At 44.0% G+C, this 22,038-nt stretch overlaps 2 protein-coding genes and 2 non-coding genes across 4 annotated transcripts; 3 read left to right on the forward strand and 1 right to left on the reverse strand.

Annotated features, from left to right (window-relative positions):
- Positions 1-1,130: 1,130 nt before the first annotated feature.
- nop56 (NOP56 ribonucleoprotein homolog) lies at positions 1,131-7,035 on the forward strand. The gene is made up of 12 exons (XM_069678718.1): positions 1,131-1,207; positions 1,925-2,014; positions 2,096-2,210; positions 2,791-2,955; positions 3,230-3,428; positions 3,708-3,895; positions 4,217-4,368; positions 4,557-4,657; positions 5,364-5,512; positions 5,735-5,856; positions 6,093-6,212; positions 6,466-7,035. Exons 1-12 carry the CDS (start codon positions 1,205-1,207, stop codon positions 6,802-6,804), a joined length of 1,743 nt encoding a protein of 580 aa, XP_069534819.1. The 5' UTR covers positions 1,131-1,204; the 3' UTR covers positions 6,805-7,035.
- On the forward strand, positions 4,010-4,129 carry LOC138606637 (small nucleolar RNA SNORA26). Its single transcript, XR_011309363.1, has one exon. It is a non-coding gene; the product is annotated as a small nucleolar RNA SNORA26 (small nucleolar RNA).
- On the forward strand, positions 5,952-6,017 carry LOC138606633 (small nucleolar RNA SNORD57). The gene has a single exon (XR_011309359.1). It is a non-coding gene; the product is annotated as a small nucleolar RNA SNORD57 (small nucleolar RNA).
- A 1,223-nt stretch (positions 7,036-8,258) lies between the features above and the next one.
- ubap2a (ubiquitin associated protein 2a) lies at positions 8,259-21,974 on the reverse strand. Its single transcript, XM_069677957.1, has 27 exons — positions 21,930-21,974; positions 20,017-20,154; positions 19,486-19,563; positions 19,173-19,283; positions 16,383-16,545; positions 16,189-16,275; positions 16,050-16,113; positions 15,481-15,578; positions 15,217-15,275; positions 15,055-15,125; positions 14,618-14,804; positions 14,241-14,511; positions 13,844-14,145; positions 13,488-13,714; positions 13,101-13,383; positions 12,034-12,073; positions 11,739-11,913; positions 11,398-11,449; positions 10,992-11,295; positions 10,732-10,823; positions 10,574-10,624; positions 10,382-10,475; positions 9,799-10,215; positions 9,560-9,664; positions 9,401-9,468; positions 9,121-9,312; positions 8,259-9,033 (listed from the first exon to the last, which is right to left on the reverse strand). Exons 2-27 carry the CDS (start codon positions 20,110-20,112, stop codon positions 8,938-8,940), a joined length of 3,783 nt encoding a protein of 1,260 aa, XP_069534058.1. The 5' UTR covers positions 20,113-20,154; positions 21,930-21,974; the 3' UTR covers positions 8,259-8,937.
- Between the last annotated feature and the right edge of the window lie 64 nt (positions 21,975-22,038).

The raw sequence follows: 22,038 nt of genomic DNA on the forward strand, positions 1-22,038 counted from the left end.
CTACCCTCACTGAGAACCACACACAACCTGCAGAAAAAATAGGAGAGCTTTCCATTCATGAGATGTGTTTTGCTCACATAAGCGAATTTAGTAAATGGTTCCACAATGCAAATTCACTGCTCAGGTATGTGATGTGGCCCAGGCAGGGCGGGGAGCATGTAAAGGAGAAAACGATAGGCCCAAGTATAGATCTCTGAGGAACTCCTCAAGGGAGAGGACCTGTGGAGTCATCAAAGCTTCTGTCAGGCAAGTAGGACCTGTTTAGTGCAAAAAAACCCAAAAATCTCTTTAAAAAGGCGAGGGTGAACGGCATCTATCAAGCTGAATGTTTCATATGATCAATACATTTCTTTAGAAGAGAAGAAGATGCAGGCTAGACAATAGTTAAAGACAGCACGGCAAGTTAAAGAGTTGGATGTATTTTAAGAAGGGGTTGAGATGTGTCACACATTGTGTTCTGTAATAGTTTAAATGTTTCCATTCAGCTCTCCTGCATTATTGTCTTACAGCACAAGTAGGATAGTGCCATTCAAACATGGTTCAGGTTTAGGCTTGGAAGGGGAAAAAACTGTACAGCAGTAGAAGGGTTAAGTGTATAATACGATTGTTTGGTGTCAACTCTTTCTATTTCCGTACTATCTCTATCTATTGCCGTTGTAAAAGATGGCTCTTTGTATATCGTGATAATTTTTTCAGCTGCTACACAACTTGTTGCCCAAAAAAACGGCTGTTTGAGCCATGTAGTGTAGTCTCTAAGACATGAGATGTACAGGGTGCTTAATTTCACTGTTGCATCTATAAAGTGGAGAAACGAGTTGTCAACCTCACTACAGCTTTAATTATCGACCCAACGTGAAAAACCTGCTGGTAGTGCAAGGGGCTCGGGGTGGATTCCCACAGACTGTGCAGAGAAAATATTTGTAGAAGCAGTGTCCAGTCATTTAGGTCTTCTTGTGGGATTAGTTAACAAATTAAAGAATATAATCCTTATTCTTACATATTTCATTTTACTTTCACATTTTGCTGTACTGCTCAGGAACCAACCAGCAGGTGGAGACTTCTCGTTTGGGTCTCGCGTTGTTTGGCTAACATCGCGGTATTTGGATCATGTAGCAGATTGCTGAAACGTGTAAAGCCGTCTATTTCCCGAGGTGAAGGAGCGGAGCGGACACGCATAGCGTGCTGCTGCAGAGATTTTGTAATCATGGTAAGAAAACAATGCTCGATGTCTATTTAAAAAGTCTGTCGTTGTATGATATGGTCTAAAGGTCTTCAAGACCACCGACGCTTTACGAGCATAACTGCCTGTTTTCTAGATTTTGGTGTTGTTTCAGTTCAAGGCCTTTTAACATAAGTGGATCCGTTAGCCACCCAAATGCTAACATTAGCTAGAATATACGCATTACAGCTACTTAAGCTGTCACTACAAACTGTAGACAGGAGTAGGGTTGTACGTCGTTATCTTTTCGGTGAAGTCACACGGTCTATGCTTGTATATGCGGAACATTTGACAATTGGCAAAGTTTGTGTTCTTGGGTTAAAGTTAGCTGTGCAGCTAGCATAAGTTAGCTTCGTGGCCCAGTTCAACACGTGGGTACATCGTGACGACAACGTGGTTAAGTGTTAAGATATTAGTACTGCATTGAGTCATTAAGCTGAGATAAGTATTTACTTGGATGATTATTTTGACATTTAAATGCACTTTTGCACAACTGACCTAAATAACGTTAGCGAGAATGTTGCTTTAAATAACGTGAGGTGAATATGTGCATCCACTGTTACCACGTGGAGATCGATAGACAGCCTCAACATCGTAAGCGTCAATTTCAATAGTCCAGAATTATTTTAACTTGACTCTTCCAACAGTAGATGTTTGCTTGGTTATTTATCTTTGTCCTTAATCCACTGTATTTACCTTCCTCAGGTGCTGTTGCACGTGTTGTTCGAGCATGCGTCTGGCTACGCGCTGTTCGCCATCAAAGAGGTGGAGGAGATCGGCATGCTGTTGCCTCAGGTGGGTCTTTCGTCTTCGCCTCTATTTATCGTTTTTATCTTTTCTCCGCATGGATCAGCGGTAACTAAATGTGTGTTTCAGGTGGAGGAGAGCGTGCTGAGCATCGGAAAGTTTAACAGCATGGTGAGCCTGGCTGCCTTCTTCCCCTTCAAGTCGGCGCAGGCTGCTCTGGAGAACATGAACGCCATCTCTGAAGGCAAGCTGACATCCAGCATTGTTCTTATTTTTGTATCTTCCTCAGTTGTAATGATGTTTTACAATCTGTCAATCCACTGAGTTTCTGTGCTGACAGCAAATATCAACCCTGAACATCTGAGGAAAGCCTATTGAATATGACAAGCAACAATTATTTTGTAATTTGATTTCAGATAGTATATTCTTTAAGGAATATGCCTGGGGAGAATTACTTTAAATCAGGCCTCTTTTGATTGAACGTAGTCCATGACAGGGGTCTCCAACCCTGCTCCTGGAGAGCTACCTTCCTGCATGTTTTAGGTTTATCTGTAACACACCTGATTTGAATGATCTGCACGTTATCAATCCCCTGAGATGCTTCAGTTGGTTAATAACGAGTAGACCACTCAAATCAGCTGGTCCATGAGTTCTCTGGGTTCAGAATCTGGATCTGCACATCAAAGGTTAACAGGCCTGATTGAATTAAGTCAGAACAGTAATTGCCACATCTTTCAAATGGCTTTTCTGGAGAATCATAGTTTGATTCCGGTCTATGGATACACTCAAATGAATAATCCCCCCCCCCCCTCTTTTACTTGCAGGTGTGGTTCATGCTGACCTGAAGTTATTTCTAGAGACAAATCTCCCTCTCTCTGGGAAGAAGAAAGCAGTATTGGGAGTTTCAGATGCCAAGATTGGAGCAGCGTTACAAGAAGAATTCACCATTTCCATCCAGACTGGTGGTGTGGTGGCAGAGATAGGCAGAGGTGAGGAGACTGCTTGTTTGTGGTTTTGGAAGAGCTTTTGTTTAACACTGTAAAAATGAAGAACAAGGAGACTGTAGTTCCTTTAGCATAATGTCAAAAGAGTAGTGAAGAATTGAAGATATGTGGTATAATGTGGCCTGTTGTGATGCAACATGTGATCCTGAAACTCATGAAGGTTCATACTGAAAATCTGAACAGCCACTTGTCACATGCGGTTTTGCCATCCACCCACATAAATCCAACAAACCCTTTTATCTGCCGTCTGTCCTCTCAGGTGTGCGTCTGCACTTCCACTCGCTTGTGAAGGGTCTGACTGCGCAGGCGGCCTCCAAGGCTCAGCTGGGTCTTGGCCACAGCTACTCCAGAGCTAAAGTAAAGTTCAACGTCAACCGGGTCGACAACATGATCATCCAGTCCATCGCTCTGCTGGACCAGCTGGACAAAGACATCAACACTTTCTCCATGCGTGTTCGGTAAAGGGCCACTAAAACAAGTTATTTGTGTTATGTTCCGTTTGAGGTTGGCTGTGACTCCCTGTGTTGCATGATGGTGTTGCAGTCCTAGTTCTGTGTGTGCACTTCAGTAGCTCAGGAACTTACAGGGGGGGTTAGTGAGCAGCTGACTGTCTTGTATTGGTTGGAGAGATGACTCATGCCATTTAATTTATATTGTGATTACTGAATGTGCTTCTGATATGCACAGTGTCTTTGGGAGAATTTTCTCTCCTAACAATCTCTGCCTTGTGTCTGCAGTGAATGGTACGGCTACCACTTCCCGGAGCTGATCAAGGTCGTGTCGGACAACTCGATGTACTGCAGACTAGCTCAGCTCATCGGAAACAGGAAAGAGTTGTCAGAAGAGAGTCTGCCGAGCCTAGAGGAGGTGGTAATGGACAGCGCCAAGGCTCAGGCCATCCTGGATGCATCCCGTTCCTCCATGGGTCAGTAGAAAATCTTATTCTTAAGATACAAGTGTAGAATCACTGATTTTACCATTGAATTCTGTGCACAACACCGGGTCAGATGTCGAATTTTTAAGCGCACATGCCCCTTTTTTGCCCACCCTGGACCAATCATTGTCCTTGGTGACTAACACAGGGGGGCACAGTAGCTCTCTCATAAACCTGTAGTGAAGGCACAAATCCTCGCTGCGGATCCTGTCGGGAGAAACAACCACACTTTACATTTACATATATCAGTGATGTCTTAATGAACTAAGTAGTAGTCCTCTGCTCAAAACAATGTCCTGTCATCTCCTCCAGGTATGGACATCTCTCCCATTGACCTGATCAACATAGAGAGATTCTCTGACCGTGTGGTGTCTCTGGCCGCCTACCGGCTCGAGCTGCAGGAGTACCTGCGGTCCAAGATGAGCCAAGTGGCTCCAAATCTAGCAGCCTTAATCGGAGAAGTGGTAAGCAAAAGATTACCTTGTTTCTGCATGTATGTTTATGAATGGGACCAATGATGTTATACCAAAATCTGTCAATCCCCTGAAAACTGTGATGACAAACCCATCCGGTGCTGATGGTCCTCAGGCCTAAATCCATTCTTGAAAGAGCTGCACACTGTCGGTGAAACTAACAATCATCTTCTGTTTAGGTGGGAGCTCGTCTGATCTCTCATGCTGGCAGTCTAACCAACCTGGCCAAGTACCCGGCCTCCACCGTTCAGATCCTGGGAGCAGAAAAGGCCCTGTTCAGGTACTGGGGCGCCCCCTCCCTGCTGGGGAAAGCAGTGGTTGCAGTGATGGCAGGGCTGGGCAGGAGCAGAGCAGGGTGACCGGAGAAGACGAACTCTAACGTCTTATCTGGAGTGATCCCTCTCGCTCTCATGCACCCCCACAGTCTGAGCAGCCACTCACAGCACTGAGGTAGAACAACTGAAAAGCTAGCATGTAAATGTATAGTTAGATTTTCTTTTATAAATTTTCCACATCTGCACAACAGGTTTTTCTTTTAAATTTAAAATAAAACTAATAGTTTGGTAGATTGATGTTGTCAAATGGGAAAAGAGGTCCTCAACAATGAAATGAAACCGTTCAGCCTCAGGAATTTAGATGGATTAAGTGCCATCAAGCTATGAGTGATCATAGCTTAATGGCTATCTTTACATGCATTCTTGTAAACTGTCAAATGTTAAAAAAACAAAAAAAATCTTATATTCTAAAAAATGGGGGACATTCAGTCATTGCAGGACCAGTTTTATACTAATAATTCAGATCATGTCAAACTTGTTTCCTCACTGGTTTAATTCAGTCTAAACATGGCGCCTGTTTAAAAAAAAAAAAGTAATCAACTCAAGGATGTACTTGTTTACCAAGGCTGAAACTTACTCTTGGCCCTATTGTGTCAGATGCTACTGCTGACTATACATCCTGAATGTGAAATGAGCCTTGTTTTTTTTTAGAGCCCTGAAGACTCGCGGCAACACCCCCAAATATGGACTCATCTTCCACTCGACCTTCATTGGACGTGCAGCTGCCAAGAACAAAGGTCGCATCTCCAGATATCTGGCAAACAAGTGCACCATCGCCTCTCGCATCGACTGTTTTTCTGGTGAGTGAGAACCATATGGAAAAAAAGCACGTTTGCTTAGGATCCATGTGGCATTATTGCAATGATGCTCATATTTTTCGTCAACAGTATTCATCCCTCGGGTTGGTGTTGATAAACTAATTCCTGAGCAAAGTCGCATGTCTGATAAAGACACGTTGAGAGCTGTAATCTTCTGCAGGGTTTGTAAACATATTAAGTTTTGATTTGTATTTACTTTCACAGAGGTGCCCACGAGTGTGTTTGGTGACAAGCTGCGTGAACAGGTGGAAGAGCGCCTGTCCTTCTATGAGACGGGCGAGGTGCCACGGAAGAACGTGGATGTCATGAAAGATGCAGTGAAAGAGGTGAGCTCAGAAAATATAAACTGCAGCATGTTAAGGTTCAGGGCGGTACACTCCCCAGTACAGGGGTCAGTTGACTATTAAACCATTGTCCATGCTGTGAATGATGACACATCTTTCCCTGACATCACTGAGGGTTCAAACTGATTTAATGAGCCTGACGCAGCATTTTAAACTTGTAAGAAACACCCGATGGTTTTGCTCCGTTTTGATAAACATTGTTCGTTCTCTCGTCTTAGGCGACTGACGTTGCAGCTGAGATCAAGCGGAAAATTGAGAAGAAGGAAAAGAAGCGCAAGAAGCGTGAAAAGAAGTTGCAAGAACTTGAAGCCAACGGGGAAACCAACGGTGAAGCTGAGGTAAGCATACATTTTAGTATCCAGCCATGCATGTTTTGATTTGAGATTTGACCCGCGTGTGGTCCTGTCTCAGTGTACGACATGCTATAGCAGCTCGACTCCGAACCATTGGCTGGTCCTAAACAATGGGCTTGATCACTGAAGTGAGTCAGACAATACAGCCACTTTAAGGATATACAAATGGACTAACTTGGGGTTTAAAAATGAGCAACACTTGCCTTTTCTTGACCACATTTTGTTTACTTCCTTGCAGGTGGAGAATGGAGAAGCGGCCACACCAGTGGTGAAGAAGAAAAAGAAGAAGCAAGCAGCGGAGGAGATGGAGGTCGAAGCAGAGGAGACCCCCGCTGCAGAGAACGGAGCAGAGGACACGCCAGCGAAGAAGAAAAAGAAGCGAAAGGCAGAAGAGGTGGAGGTCCCGGCAGAGGAGGCCCCTTCCCCAGATAACGGAGCAGAGGAAACAGAAACCCCATCCAAAAAGAAAAAGAAGAAAAAGACTGAGGCAGTAGAAGAGGAGCCAGCAGAGGAGACTCCAGAAACTCCTGTGTCTGAGAAGAAGAAGAAAAAGAAGAAAAAAGAGGCTGCAGAGTAGAGAGGCCAAAGACTGAATCTTTATTTTTCTGTACAGTTTATTTTTATTCATTTAACTCTTAATCTAAAGCTAGGTCACGTCAGCAGCTTTAAGTTGTCCGTTTTTTTTATTTGGCAACCTCAAAGCAGGAGAGAGACTGCAAAGAAATGCTTATAACTGTGCCTTGTAGTCAATGAAATTTACTTGTAATTCTGTAAATAATTGTATCAATTAAACCTTTTGTCAGAAAAATGCATCTCATTTGTCCTTTTCATGGTCGCTTGTTTGGCGTGATCATAATGCTGTATTGACTCTTCTCGTTCGGATAGATTGAATTTTACATATCGTATTAAGGACCTTTTGAGTAGTGCATCAGCAATACCTTCAGCTTTTATCAGTCTCCTTATTACCTCAGATCCCATACAATATTTAACTTGAATCAGATTTACAAGCTACTAGAAAATACAGACATGTAAATGGTTAAAGGACTTTTTTTTTTTTTTTGTTCACAACTGAACGATGGAAACTTGACCTGGCTAGATTTTCTTAGTTATTGCTGCTCGTAATTCAGATGAACTTCTGAGATGTGAATAATGCTAATTAATTACATTAAAAGGCTACAAAACGTCGCTATAGGCTGGGGAAATGGCTTAACTACACCCTTCTGATTGTTGCTACATTCTTGGAAGTGGTTTCCACCTCGCTCACATTCTCGCTAATGTTTATAGAGGTATAGTTTTAAAGTGTTTGTTTTTTAAAATGGCGTTTCTAGTTTTCATTATTGTATTGTAATATTTTTGCTTTCTTTAAGCCGGGGACCTGAGTATGTAATTTCCTTCCCTCTGATTTACCACCATATTCTGAAATGAATTAATAAAAAATCCTGAATCCTTGATTACAGCATGCAGGTGACAACACTGCAAAGCTCAGATGATTCAGAAAGCCCTCTAGTAATTTCCTGCACTGGATGTGCTGGACCCATAAGAAGCTGAACAGTGTTAGCTTGAAGGAGTTGCTGAAGTTTCAGTATGTAATATGAAAAGCATCAACACACTCCAATATATGAATATTGCAAAAGGAATGCGCAGAATAATTTTCCCATCATATCTGCACAAACATTGCATTGAATATTGGATCAAATTTAATTAACAGCATTATAAAGGGACTGGATTATATTGCATTTTGTATTGATTTGTGGTTGATCAAAAATAGTGTATGGAATAAAAACAAAATATCTGCTATTGTTAAGATTGCATGCTTTCCAACTTCTGCTACAAGTAGTCATAACTTTGAACATTAGATATTAATAGCATTTGAAATTTTAGTCACTGGTGCCTGAATCTGTACATCTGTGCCTTCTGTGTCATGATCATGTTTTGCACAGTAAATATGGTAGTATAAAACTGCTTGTGAGGGAAACTTGTGGGTCTGAATCCAGAAAACAATATGGTTAGTAAATATTGATGACCCGAACAAACTGTTCATAACTTTTAATTTGGACAACAAGGATTAAACCAATGTTAAAATGACATCAAATCCAAGGCCTGGCTGGTAAACCAACCAACTATTAATAGTTGAGGAATGAGAGACAGATGGAGGGAAACGGGGCAGAAAGAAAAGTCAAGCTATCAACTCAAGTCACCCTCAATATAAGGATTCACAGATGCGGGAGACCAAAGTTACAAAAACTTGTTTTCTCGAAAATAAAAAAAGGCCTTTGCCGTGAAAATGATGTGTAGAATCTATGTACATCATTCTCGATTCATGTATGCATACAAAAAAATCCACATCACAAGATGCTTGTGTTCAAGTATATTCACCAACTTCATCTCCATGATTTAGCATTCTCGTCTTTCCACATTTTTTTGAAATAAAATGTCCTTCAAAATAAAAACAAAATGCAGAAACCACATTTTATGTCCTACCAATACATATATACTGTATAAATACATACATAAATATATTTTACATACAACAGCCATAAATTTGAAAAGGGGATATACAGAGCAAAGGGGAGGGGTGGTAGTGTGTGTTTTAGCTTGTGTTGTAAAATGGTTTGTCCTTCTATGATCTTGTCAGTCAGATACGCAGGTGTGGTGCTGTGTGTTGGCGTCTGTACTGGACACGCACACACGCATTAAAGATGTTGCCTTCTCAGTTGGCCCAGTAGGGGGAGCTGCCATAGCTCGACTTGTTGACTTGGCTCTTCTGCTGCAGGCTGTTGGACTGGCCACGCTGGTTCGGACCACCCTGAACACGGAGAGAAAGGAGTGTAAACATCTGAAACTCTCGTCTGTGGAACCTGCTGAACGGCTAAAAATCATCTGCGAGTGTTACCTGTCCATCCTGAGCTAGATGGTGGTGCAGCAGCTGTGAGTGTGGTTGCTGGTGAGGCAGGATGTGGAGGAATGGGGCTGGTGCATAGCCTCCAGGAGCTGCTCCGGGGTTCAGAGGGCCTGGACCCCCCAGTGCTGATGGCAGGCTGAAGGGAGGAGGGGTCCCCGCATGGAAACCCTGCTTATCAAAAGACTGCATACAGAGGGCAAAGCAAAAATGTAAAACTTGATTAAAGCACAAACTACACTGGAAGAGAAGTGACTAGTTGTTTGAGGCTCACCTGGGTCTTATTGTAAACACTTCCACTGATGTCTGGCACACCAGAGTTACTGGACGTCACTGAGACGCCTGGCAGAATGAGAGCAACAACATTTACACATCAGACTGCCTTTAAAAACATATATTAGATATTAGAGAGGCTTTTGTTCTGTCTTTGTACCTTTGCCGGGCCCAGAAGCAGCAGATTTGGCTTGTGCCTGTGAGGAGGAGTTGTATCCTTTACTGTAGTCCACTCCTGCTGGCCCCGCTGTCAGCTCCTCATACCCTGAACAGGAAAACATCAACTTCAGAGATCAACCAATACACAGTAACTTTTTTAATTACTTATCTGATAAACAATTATTTCTACCAAACTGTCAACTTTTTGTTTTTAACAGATAAATTGTTGCTATAACTAACCTGAGCTGAAGGTGTGCTGGCCATAACCACTGGGCTGCTGCTGTGTCTGCTGCTGGAAGGGGCTAGCGGAGGGGTTTCCCAGACCAAGACCCATACTGTGCTGCTTGGCCGAGGCTGGTCCCGGGCCCCCAGGAGGAACGAACATGGTGGGGCCGTACTGGAAGGCAGCAGCACTGGGTACGGCGCCGGGCACCCCGGCGTAGTAAGGCAGGCCAGTGTAGCTGTAGCCCGGAGGCAGGAAAGCCTGCTGACTGCTGTGGTGCTGTGGCTGGCCCTGGGGCTGAGGCTGGGCCTGAGGAGGCTGAGGCTGGGCCTGGCTCTGTCCTTGGCTCTGGCCCTGGGGAGGCTGCGGGGCTGCCAGGCTCGTGGGGGGTGCTGGGGAGGTGGAGTCATTCCTGCCGAACTTAGTGACTTCACCTGAGAAAGAAAGATGTCAGGTGAGAACAAACACTGGATTATAGGATTTTAGACAAGAGACATTATAATGAGGTTCTAGCACAGACAGGTGTATGAATTCAAGTTAGATTGTCTGCAGGAGTGTTTTTGTAACCACCAAAGGCCAACAAAGCTGAACGTGCTTTACCTGAGTAGGGGTTGTTGGTCAGGCTCCCGTCTCTGCCAGAGAGAGTTGCTGCGGGGCCTGGGAATGTGATTCCATAGTAATCCTGCAAAGAGGGCTGAAGAGACAGAAGATGAGCCACACAAAAACAAAAAGCTTACGTGAGGACGAGACAAGCAGTTAAAAGCTGTCGAAGAGTGTTTTGATGATGCTCACCATTGGCAGTCTTGACTGGAGCATATGGAGGTCCTCGTAGCCATAGATCTGCTGTGAAACACACAGGACATGCACAGTTAGCTAGAAAAACTGCTAAATGTGTCATTACAAAAAGGTGTATAATATAACAGTGACCCTGCATCCTGAATGCTACTTACTGGGTACGCTGGCAGCAGCCCCCCTGGGCCCATGATGTACTGGTTGGGCAGAAGAGGAGGCACTCCCTGGGACAGGTTAGGAGGAGCTTTACCTGTTTACACAATGAAACAACAAACATCAATTTTAAATACTTACATGCGAAGGATCAGCAATAATTCAACTATTACTACACATGATCTATAATGAGAGTATAACAATAAGTGAAAAAACATTCTATAATAGCATCCCCAGTGTCTGAAGAGTATTAGTGTGTGTGTACCAGCGGAGGAGAGCAGGGGTGTGGTCCTTGGTGCAGAGAGGTTGGACGTGGCAGTAGCTCCATTGGAGCCAAGTCCCAGCGCTGCGCTGGTGGCGGCAGCAGAGTGAAGTCCAGTGAGACCACCGACTGTGCTGATCATGTTGTTGCCCATGTTGGGCAGGCTGACCAGGTGGCTGATGCCGCTGCTACTGTTGCTGCTGTTGTGGGTGGAGTGGAGTGCCGAGGCCGAGGGCTGCGATGACGTGTACGAGCCAGAGGAGGGAGCCAGAGAGCTTACACTGCTGTTGTTGTCAACACTGGTGTACTGAGGACCGAGAGGAAGGGGGAGATGGGTGATGTGCTTTATCTAAAAAATACAACTACTTCAAATTTAACCAAGTTGTATGGGTCTACATTTTTTTCTTACAGTGAGAGAGCTGGAGCCCAGCGCTGAAACTGAGGAATGACTGCTGACATGACTAGGGAGGGAAGGCAGAAAGGAGGTGATCAGAGTACTGCCGTGGCAATTAAAACATAACATTGCATTTTGTACATCACTACTCTATTCAATTTAATCTATTTATTTTAAAAAAGCCACGCGAATTATGTTGATACATTTATGTGACAAAATATAAAGCAACAGGCACAGCAACTAGTCTATCTTTTTGGACGACCTGAATTCTCAAGTGCAAACAATTCAACCTTAAATTTCAAGTTTCCTTCTTTGCCAAGATAACAGACAGGAGTCTGCCTGTGTCTATGCGTCACCTGTTGAGTGAGTTGAGTTGGCTGGCTGAGGGAAGGTCCTGTGCCAGATTGGAGAGTGTGGTGGAGCTGTGTGGAGGCAGGGAAGAGGGTAAGTGGGAGGAGGGTGCTGAGGCACCGTTGGTGCTGATGTTCAGAGACGGCGAGTCTGGCTTCGGTGTGGAGGACGCTGATGAAGCTGGAGGAGTAGGAAGAAAGGAAAAAAAGGTCTTTATTTGTGAAGGCATATATAAGGGACGGCTGTTGGTAGACTTTACAAAGTATTCACTGCACAAGTAAAATTCAATAGGTAACTTACTGTCTAAAGCAGCAGAGGTCCTTACACCATTCAGACCATTCTGGTGATGAGAAAAACACAGATCAGTGTTTGCATAAACTGATAACAGATCACAAACAAATCTAACTAAACATAATAACCACATTGAAAGGAAAGAATTCATGCTATACATTTGGGTGATAATCGGTTAAACGAGCAATCAGCCCCTGGAAAAAGCCACTGTCAGTCAAAGCTGGTGTTCTCTGTTGTCGATAGAAGCAATAATATTTGAAATTGGCGCCATAGCTGTGGAGAAAGTTGTACAAACAGCTCGTGGTTTCGCCCATTCTACATTCCTACAACACCCAGTGTGCATTGCGCCCCTCCCTCTGACAGGAACGGCCCAGCGAGAGACACTGGAGTGAAATACTACCATTTTCGCTGCAGGCAATGGGTCAGAGCGTTACGGAATCTGAAATACGACCAGAATATATCAGTGGATCGTCTAAAAAAGATCTGCAGTCTACATTTCATACCTGACTATTTTAAACAAGACATGACATGGAAGGCGGCGTCCTAGATTGAGGAAGTGTAGTTTAGCGAGCTCCCTGGCCTCCGCCAGATGACGCGTTTTATGTAGTCTGGTGGAGGTTTTCCAGGGCCCATTAAAGAAGCAGATAGCGTCCTCCAAAGGCACAGAGCAAAATTGCATTTTTTTCCTACCATAATGGCATTAGCTGCTCATGATAGCATGATAGGACAGAGGTTGAAAATCAGTTAACTGGCCCTTTAAGAGGGCTTTCTTTTCATGGGCAATGATTCTAATCAGGAAAGCTGGCTAAAGAGTTAATCTATTTGAAAACTAATGTTCAAACCACAAAGAGTCAAACAGTTTCACAAAGTAAGGCACAATGATCTGGTGTCTCTTGCTGTTTAAACAAGTTGCAGTTATGCAAAAAGAAAATTTACTCTGCAGCAGGCTGTACTACTCAAAAACAATATTTCTCCCCCAAGGAATGTTTGAATATGTATTTCTCATTTCAGTCAACTACAAAGGTTAGAAGCCATAAAAGGCAGTATGAGCATTTCTGTCAGCTGTTTCTACTCACCATGACTGGCCCTGTGGCCTCTTTGCTCTGGGAAAAGGCCAGTCTGTGAGGGGGCATGGTACCATCATAACCGCCCCCCACTGTGGAGAAGTGAGAGGACGGGGGTACAGAAGAGGAGGTGGTGGAGGCGGCAGAAGAAGAGGAGGGAGGATTGGTGGAGCCGACGGTCCCTAATGAGGAGGGAGGGAGGCTGGACAACGCCACCGAGGAGGAGTGATATACTGGCTCTGATGAGGAGAGGGGGAGGGGCAGGGAGACGGACAGAGGGCTGCCCAGCGACTCACTACAGGGAGAGAACATGTTATTAGATAAACTTCGTACTGGTGACAAACATGGTACACAACAAATTAAACGACTCGATGTAGTAGTAGCCAGCAGTGGCAGTACCTGAGTGGTTTGGAGTACAGGCTTGTCTGGCTCTGTGTCCCTGGTCCTGGTGCAGCTTGTGCTGGTGCAGGGGCCGGTGTGGATTCCCTGGATACCGCACTAACACAATTATCCACAACTCCAAACTCTGGCAACGCAGACTCCGAGCCAAAGTCTAGAGCTCCAAACTGGAGGTTTAGCCCGGGGACATCAGCCGAGCCTGGCATCTCTACTGCCGTTGAGGGGATCTGCCAAGAAAGAAGAAATGGTGTCAGATCACAGGATCCTGATATAAGGTTTATAGAACTTAAAGTAATATACAAAACATTTCCTCTTTCTAGCCACAAATGCATTCATTTGTAACAACCATCCCTTACCTTTGATGTAGGAGGTATCCTTCGTTTCTGGCCTTTAAGCGCCCGTTGCTGCTGTGGTGTGCTGCCGCCCTGAGGGTCCAGCCCTGCACCGGGAGCAGGAGGTTTCGCACCAGCAGCAGCCATCAACGGGCCTGCCTGTGCTGGCGTGCTGCTGTGCTGGTGAGCAGGTGAGGCTGAAGCAGGGGCTGCTTGTTGTTGCGACGGAGGGCTGGCTTGCCGTGCCAGAGGCAAGGAGGGGGCGGTGTGCCTCTGAACCAGCTGGCTCAGAACAAGAGAAGGCTCCGGCTGCAGGCCAAACTCACCTGCAGACATAGAGAAAGGACAAACGTGTTAAATTAATACATGTAACAAAAACAGACACTCGTAAGCGCTATAAGGGACCGACTTGAACACTCACGGCTGAACTGTGAGGACAGCGAGGTGGTGTTGGACTCTGAAACCTTTATGTCCCAGGTAGATGAGGAGGGTGGAGGTACAGGTCCTCCCAAGCCAGGCAGTCGGCCAATGGAGGTGCTGCTTCCTTGGGTGCTGGCTGGAGGCGCAGCCTGGGATGAGGGTAGCGGCCCCAAGCCAGGACCCTTTAGCTGCTCCAATATCTGAGCTCCAGCGCTGGGCGGAGGCCTTTTTGCCTGGCCCAAGTCCCCGAAACCAGCTCCCAGAACTGACGACTGGCATAAACAGGAAGAGAGAGTACGCATCAGTCTCGGTTTGTTTATTCACAGGTTATAGATAAAGAAATGTGTGGAAAAAGTGCAGAGTATTAAAAGTTGTTACCAGAGCAGCATGAGCGTAGCTTGTGCTACTGGTGGTGTTGCGGCTGGGGGGTGGCTGCGGTTGCTGCTGCTGCGGAGGCTGGTGGTGGTGGTGGGAGTTGGTGAAGACCAGACTCTGAGAGGAAGAGGAGGAAGGTGGTTCTCTTCCTCCACCCACAGGCTTCTGCAGCAGAGAGGCGAGGTCCAGACTAACACAAAGACAGTTGGTGAAACCATTTTTTAAATGATTGGAGGAAACAAAGTGGAAGTTGGCAGAGTAATGTAATGGATCAGTGAATTCTGTATGCCATTGATTTCCCATTGTGAATATACCTACAGCATTTAAAATCTGTAAAATACAGGAACTTACTCTGACTAGATCTTTGTTGCATAATACTATTGCACTGTGGTTAAAGATCAGGGCCATTGTTTTATATTATAATACATCTAGCTCCTTACCTTTGCCCAGGTGTGATGTGATTCTCAGCAGCCGGTGCACATGAGGAGGTAAACACTTTGGTCTCTGAAAGCTGCAGAAACACACAAAAAAGAAGAGTTAAAAATGAGCACAAAAACATTTGTACTGTGATTGACTGACTTCTCCTCTTATGTTTAACTCACACTAACGTCCTCACTCCAGTCCTCAGCTGCCCAGTCTTCCAAAGTATTCCTCCAGGTAACTAGAGGACAACCGAGATGTGTCACAAAGTTCAAATACATGCGGGATGACTGAGTAAACAAAATACAGGATGCACGTAGCTCAAATATATTTGCATAAGATTGATAGAGCTCCACGGTTCTGTCTGCTTAATAAATTTAATGTATTTTTCACCATAAAAATGCATTTAGAGGCCAAGAGTGGAAAATCTGCTCGGGAGAGCTCACCTGTCCCATCTGTACTGTTGTTGGCCACCGTGTCCCACGCCTCAGATTGCGTGTTCCCGGTTCCAGCCTCTGAGGTATAGTCCGCAGGATTGAAGGTCCTTTAGAAGGGAAGGGAAAGTATATTGAGTTATTTAGATATGCACCAAAGGGGCAAGAAGTGGTTGACGGGGGTTAAATCCGGATACTTTTACAAACTAGAGTAATACTGTTTATTATTTAAGCTACTCATAAGGGAAACTTGCACGACAAGAGGGATGACTTTTTGCTTTTTAGCCCTTGGGCTTTTGATGCTGTTTAGATGCTTTTTGGGATGTTTAATTTTAATTTGCATAGAAAGGTGCAGAGAGTCAGAGTTGAACCTGGGGCAGCTGTGTCGAGGACTTTGCCTCTTTATATGGCATGACTCAGAATCTTTGAGGAGCAAACTCAAGGTTGTGAACATTTTCACAAATTGAACTAATTTAGAATCTAAACGTTTCTTTTCTGGTTCTGAAAAATTCTCTTGCACAATTTATCACTAAAAGTATGTGTAAACCTGTTGTCTGTGTGTGTTTGTGTTGTCGTCATACCCCATGCCCTGGGCTGAGAACCGGCTCCCTGCTGGTGCTCTGCCTCTGCCTCGACCTCCAGATCCTGCAGAACATTTGCACAAAAGTCAACATCCATGCAAGTTTTGGGCGTAAAGACAGGAATTATGCGTCTACTCACCTCGTCCGCCTCTGGCCCTCCGACCTCGATCTGAGCCTCTGTCCACTGGTGTCACCTCGACGCCGTTCTCCTCTGGACGGGCTGTTCCTGTACAAAACACAGACACAGAAAGATAAGAAAAGAAACACTGGCAACAGTATGGTGTTACGAAACGTGAGGGTAAGAAGCTTAGAACAGAAGGTTGAACTCCATACCCTGTCGGCTGCGACTGGCCCCCTTGCCCTTGCGGTTGGCAGCTGCGCGGCCCTTGCTAGCCTCCCTCTCTCCTTTCTTCTCCCTGTTCTCTTTGTTCTCCTTGCCTTCTGATGGACCCTCTTTCACCAGGGGCTTCTTCTTCCCAACTGTCTCCCATGAGGTCTGAACACAGAACAGGAACAACAGCACAGGAAAGGGAAAAAGAAAGAAAAAAAGAAATTGATTCAGACATTTTACAAGAACCTAAAGTAAACCAGGGGCAGGATCAGTTACATTGTAGCATTATCTATTTATTCTTTGTTTTTGTTTTTTTAAATAACCTAAAAAACACTTTAGTCAGCAGTTAAAGGAGCAATTCGCCCCTTGAAAAAGCCACTCAGTCAAAGCTGGTGTTCTCTATAATCGATAGAAGTAATAATATTTGAACTTGGCCTCATAGCTGTGGGGAAAGTTGTACAAACAACTTGTGGTTTCCCCCATTCAACATTACTACAACACCCAGCGTGCATTGCGCCCCTCCCTCTGAAAGGAACGGCCCAGAGAGAGACGCTGGAGTGAAATACTACCGTTTTCTAGTACTTCATAGATCGCTGCAGGCAATGGCTCAGAGCGGTACAGAATCTAAAGTACGATGAGAATATACCGGTGGATCGTCTAAAAAATCTTTGGGTCTGCAGTCTACATTTCAAACCTGACGATTTTGAACGAGACATGACATCAGAGCCGGGCGTCCTCGATTGAGGAAGTGTAGTTGAGCGAGCTCCCTGGCCTCCGCCAGACGGCGTGTTTGCGTAGAGGTTTTCCAGGGCCCATTGGAGAAACGGATAGCGTCCTCCAAAGGTACAGAGCTAAATTGCATTTTTTTTCCCCAACCATAATGGCTCCACATAATAGCATGATAGGGCTGAGGTTGAAAATCAGCTAACATGCCCTTTAAGCAAGATACCAACATTGATTATGTGCTCTAGTGGGCAAACCAGTCAGTGCAGCTTTATTCTATTAAATTTGGTTCTTTATATTGAGATAACCTCTGTAGCCTCTTGGTTGAAACTTGTGTAATTTGTTTCCAGACACATTTTGTATAAGTGTCTCTCTTTTCCTTTTGAACAGTTACAGGAAAGCTGTGACGCTGGCTATTTTTTTAACGATGTGTGTATTTGTGTAAGTATGACTGTAGGGCTGCGTTATGCATGAAAAACAAATACCAGGTGAGGTGCTGTAATGTGGTTGATATTCAATATCAAAAGACTGAGGGTTGTAGTATATACCATGACAGCAGAGATTTCCACCAATCAGCTATTTGCTATTTTTGGATTTCCATGAAACCAAAACAACACCATGGGTAGCGGTCTGGCTGACTGCCCTGCCCTACAGCCTCTCCTTTCCATCTGTGCAGGCTGGTATTCTTCACAAATGTTGGAACATGAACTCGGACGCGCAACACAGGCAGAACACCACCCAAGTGTTTGCCAGACATTTGGTATCCTGTTTGACTTTGTTCCCTGAGCCGAAAGGGCAATAAATGGCATACAATAGTGTGCCTTCATGCAAAAAGTCCCTGATGTTAGAAAGAGCAAACAGCTTCTAGAGTCACGGAGGCAAAGGACAGTTCGACAGGAGACCGATTTTACGGAGCATCAAACTTTGTCTGAATATTTTAACACCATACACATAACCGCCTTGTTTTTTTTCTTTTAAAACCAGGGATGTGCCTCAATGCTTAATTTTTCTTCACAAAAAAATGGGCAAATATATATAAAGAAATGTTCTAATCTTTTTCCTTTCTTGACATTGTGTTGAACATGGACGTGCTTTTCTCTCATCTGGCTTACATTCATCTGACAGACCAGATATGGCTCTATGTTAATCAATACAGCTGTCTTCACAGGCCACGCAATGGCTTGCATGTGTTTTGAAAGTGCAACTACAGTATTGGGCTCCAAGTCATGCTGACACTACGGTGACCTCACAGCAGTCCTCCACCTGAGTACACCCTGTGCAATCACAGATGGAGGACGTGCTATAATACCTGTGCAGACATGGTGTAAATCTAAGGTGGTTAAAAAATGGATAGGTGTTTACTTAGACATCATATCGGCGTCACTGTACTAGCCACTTTGTGAGGTCACTAGGTTTCTTGTACAAATGAGAATGATAAAGGGATATACTCTGCCTGCTTAAACAGGCCCAACTAATCGAAGAAAAGAGTAATTGAAAAGTAAAAAGTCTAAACCCTTACATGGATGTTTTCAAGTACTATACCTGATTAGAACTCCAGTCAAATATTGCATTGTTTGGCATTTTAAGTGCATTGAATCAATCAATCTATGCTCTGAGCTCTGAAGTCTGGTGTTAGCAATAATCCTGTAGATCAAGTTAATTGACTTCTTTATTCAACCTCAACTTATGTTCTGGCTCAGGTGTATTTACCCATCCATCTTTACATTCAGTAGCTTTACAGCTTATCTTTAAAGGGTGGCAAGGGACTGAAGCCTATTCTAGCTGTCATTGGGCAAGAGGCATTGTACACCCTGAGCAGGTCACCAATCAATCACAGGGCCTACTCAAGGAGACAGACAACCACTGGCACTACAGCCAATTTAGAGTCACCAATCAACCTGCATGTCTTTAGACTGTGGGAGGAAGCCGGAGCTGCTGCATATTCTAGACTTACAAGAAAAATAAATCTATTCACACCATCTGAAACCTCCAAAAGGTATAGTTTAAAATAATGATAAGCTAGTTGGTGGAGTTTCAGATGAGATTAAATAAGACTTGATGTCATTTACCATGTCCGAGGTGCTTTCCAGTAGAAAGTTGATAGCTCTACTGACATCCTCATTGCAGTCATGGAGTGCTACCATGCACTCATCCTGGTTCTTCCCAGTCACCTCCATCAGCTGGGGAGAACAACAAGCACACGTGATATTAGAAATGTCTAATAGTCAACAAAGCTCTATCAGTGACTAAATGCACATGTCATGGTATCACAAGGTGTCCGTGATAGCACCAAATATGCATTTGCCATGTGTCCACATACTGGAACTACTGGAAAAGTGAAAGAAGCGTTATACTGTCTTGGAAATGCTGTGTGTTCCTCACCTGGTTAACTTTGTCCTCAAAGTCAGCGTCATTCTTGTCATAGATCATCTGGGCAAGCCGAATCTGTTCAGCAGTAGCCTGCAAAACAGAGACGAAAGTTTGAACTACTGGTTAACAGAAAAAAGGATAATAAAAAAAACATATATATATATATATATATATAGAGTGATAAACAAAGAAGAACTAGCAGAACTGTTGAACTGAAGTGCATTTGTTTTTTTTAAGTGTATCTAATCGGATTAGTAAAATTGTAAGCTGGGTTTTTATCATTATAAATCACAGACAATGCACAAATGGATAATAAGCAAGTATGTTCTATTGTTGCCAACACGGTGAATGCATTATGGGGCTGCAATTAAAACAAAAAAAACCCTGTAATATTGTCTGAGGAGCTCTCCATGCATAGTTTGCATCATTGTTTTATTGTTAAACGAAGTCATGTGCACACCAGTGTTCTGCTCCTAAATGTCTGCGGCTGAGGGTGTGCTTTCACAATGTTTTTTCCGTGATTATGTGGTTGCGGTGGCTCACCTGTATCTGTTTCTGTGGTTGTGATGTGTGAGTGGCAGCAGGCAGCGCTTTTTCCCGAGGGCCCCGGGCCTTGTCGCCGCCCAGCGAGCTCATCATATACAGTATATACAAAACTCTGTATGTACAAAATAGAAAAATCTGCAAAGAGAAAAAAGGAACATGAAAGTATGAGTGACATCGGCAAAGTTCATACCACAAGTTATTTCAAAAACACACAGGTTTCAGTGATGATGTTGTTGGAGCAGAGTTTCGATACTTTCTCTTGAAGGACAGGAGGAGTTTAATTCCAGAAATATGTGTTGTGAGCATAGCTAAGCCTTATTGCACAATCATGAATACCGCCCTTATGGAGGGTGTAAGAGTTGGCCTGGTGACAGAACAGCTTTGCTGAAAATCTAGGTCAAGGAGGAAGAACAACTCAGTGTCCTCATACAAACAGCACAGACCACAGAGTGAGGGAGAACAAACACTACACACCCTGACCTCACATCCACCCTGTTATGTAGTTCAGAGCAGCTAAGATTATATATGTACGTCACAGATCCTAAACACTAAGCTACTGCAGTACAATGTTGAATTATTCTGTGTATCTGACATGTGAACCCTGTAAAATTGTGCACCTTGCTGCAAATTTGGGGGAAATACCACATGCATTAATCATTTTTAATAGCAAATATTAAAAACTGTCAACAATGCATACACTCAGAGCTTTATCCCACTGCAAATACATGGAGAAGAAAAATCTTGAATAAACGCCTTGTAATGCAATTTGATTAGCAAATGTTGACTATGGTGTCCATTTCTGAAATAATAACTACTGATATCCCTACTGACCCATTTGTTTTATGTCAGAGAACAATAGCGATCCAGCTTACTGTGCCTGAGTGACGTCAGCAAACGCACAGCTACTATTGGTTGCTGGACTGAACAAAGCTAATGCAAAAACACGAACTGGCTATAAATGCAATATCCGTGAAAATATTGAGATTTACAGCTGCTAAACCTCCGCCTGTAACTGCAGTTTGTATTTAATTAATCAATGATGAACATATCATTATAAGTCCGGACGGTGTTTGACACAAACAACAACAAAACAATCATTCAATAACTCTGCACAACTCATTTGTTCATTGTGTTTGGACATAATGGATTCGTGGTTAATAACACACGTTTACGTTAACTAAAATGTACACGGTTATTGCCAGCTGCCAATAAGCTGTAATTTATTCTGATACTGAAGCACGCGCATCGTTGTTTTGAACCAATGCTAACGTTAGCCCGTTGCTATTATGTTACTTGTTTCTTGTGTAGGCTTCAGGTGATAACACCACCTTCCTAAATCATATCAGATTCCCGTAGTATTGTTTTCGACATAAGGCTGGTCGACTTGGTGCTGTTGGTGCTGGGGTCCCTTTGTCCTCGGTAGCATGAACTCAAGTTAGCTACTTACATGCTAATGCTAACATTACAGCCGTCGATACCGAACAAACGATGTAGTGGGATGAAGCTAACGATGCTATCTAAATCTGGTCAGAGTTGAGCCAATGGCCGTCCAACTGGTCTGATCAAGTCTTTATGCGCATTTAAAGACCCTCACGATTATCTAACAATAGTGGCAGTTACATTAGACATGCCCTCGACATGTAGACAACAGGCTAGCCAGCTAACAACATAGCTGCATTAAATCCAGAGACAGAGGCCTCGTAGCGGAGCTCAGTCCCATCCCGACATTGCTCGCCGGGGAACAAGACAACAGAAAAATTGCGAAAGACATCCCTTACAACCGAAGTAAGCGAAATAGCGAAGCCAATTACCAACTATTTTAGCAAACACGCTTTTCAGCTTGAGGTTTAAACACGCTGAAATACAGAAAGTGAACTTGAAAAACATAAGAAAATCTATGTTTTTGTTACCTGCTAACACGCTTCACTCAGCCAGCAGCAGACAAGATGGTCACGTGACGTGCGCTGCCGCGGTGGATGCTCCGCTCTCCTCTTCGGGTCACAGCCAACTTCTTAACCT

The sequence above is a fragment of the Semicossyphus pulcher genome, unplaced genomic scaffold (genome assembly GCF_022749685.1).
Source record: "Semicossyphus pulcher isolate SPU_LCO1_2020_fin unplaced genomic scaffold, fSemPul1.0.p SCAF_3, whole genome shotgun sequence".
Taxonomy (NCBI): Eukaryota; Metazoa; Chordata; class Actinopteri; order Labriformes; family Labridae; genus Semicossyphus; species Semicossyphus pulcher.

Coding starts and splice junctions, on each gene's coding strand:
- nop56 (XM_069678718.1), top strand. Junction 3,429..3,707: donor ACTTTCTCCATGCGTGTTCG/GTAAAGGGCCAC, acceptor TTGTGTCTGCAG/TGAATGGTACGGCTACCACT. Junction 4,658..5,363: donor GCAGAAAAGGCCCTGTTCAG/GTACTGGGGCGC, acceptor GTTTTTTTTTAG/AGCCCTGAAGACTCGCGGCA.
- ubap2a (XM_069677957.1), bottom strand. CDS start 20,112: ATGATGAGCTCGCTGGGCGGCGACAAGGCCCGGGGCCCTCGGGAAAAA. Junction 16,114..16,188: donor GAGGGCCAGAGGCGGACGAG/GTGAGTAGACGC, acceptor AATGTTCTGCAG/GATCTGGAGGTCGAGGCAGA. Junction 14,512..14,617: donor GCTACGCTCATGCTGCTCTG/GTAACAACTTTT, acceptor TGTTTATGCCAG/TCGTCAGTTCTGGGAGCTGG.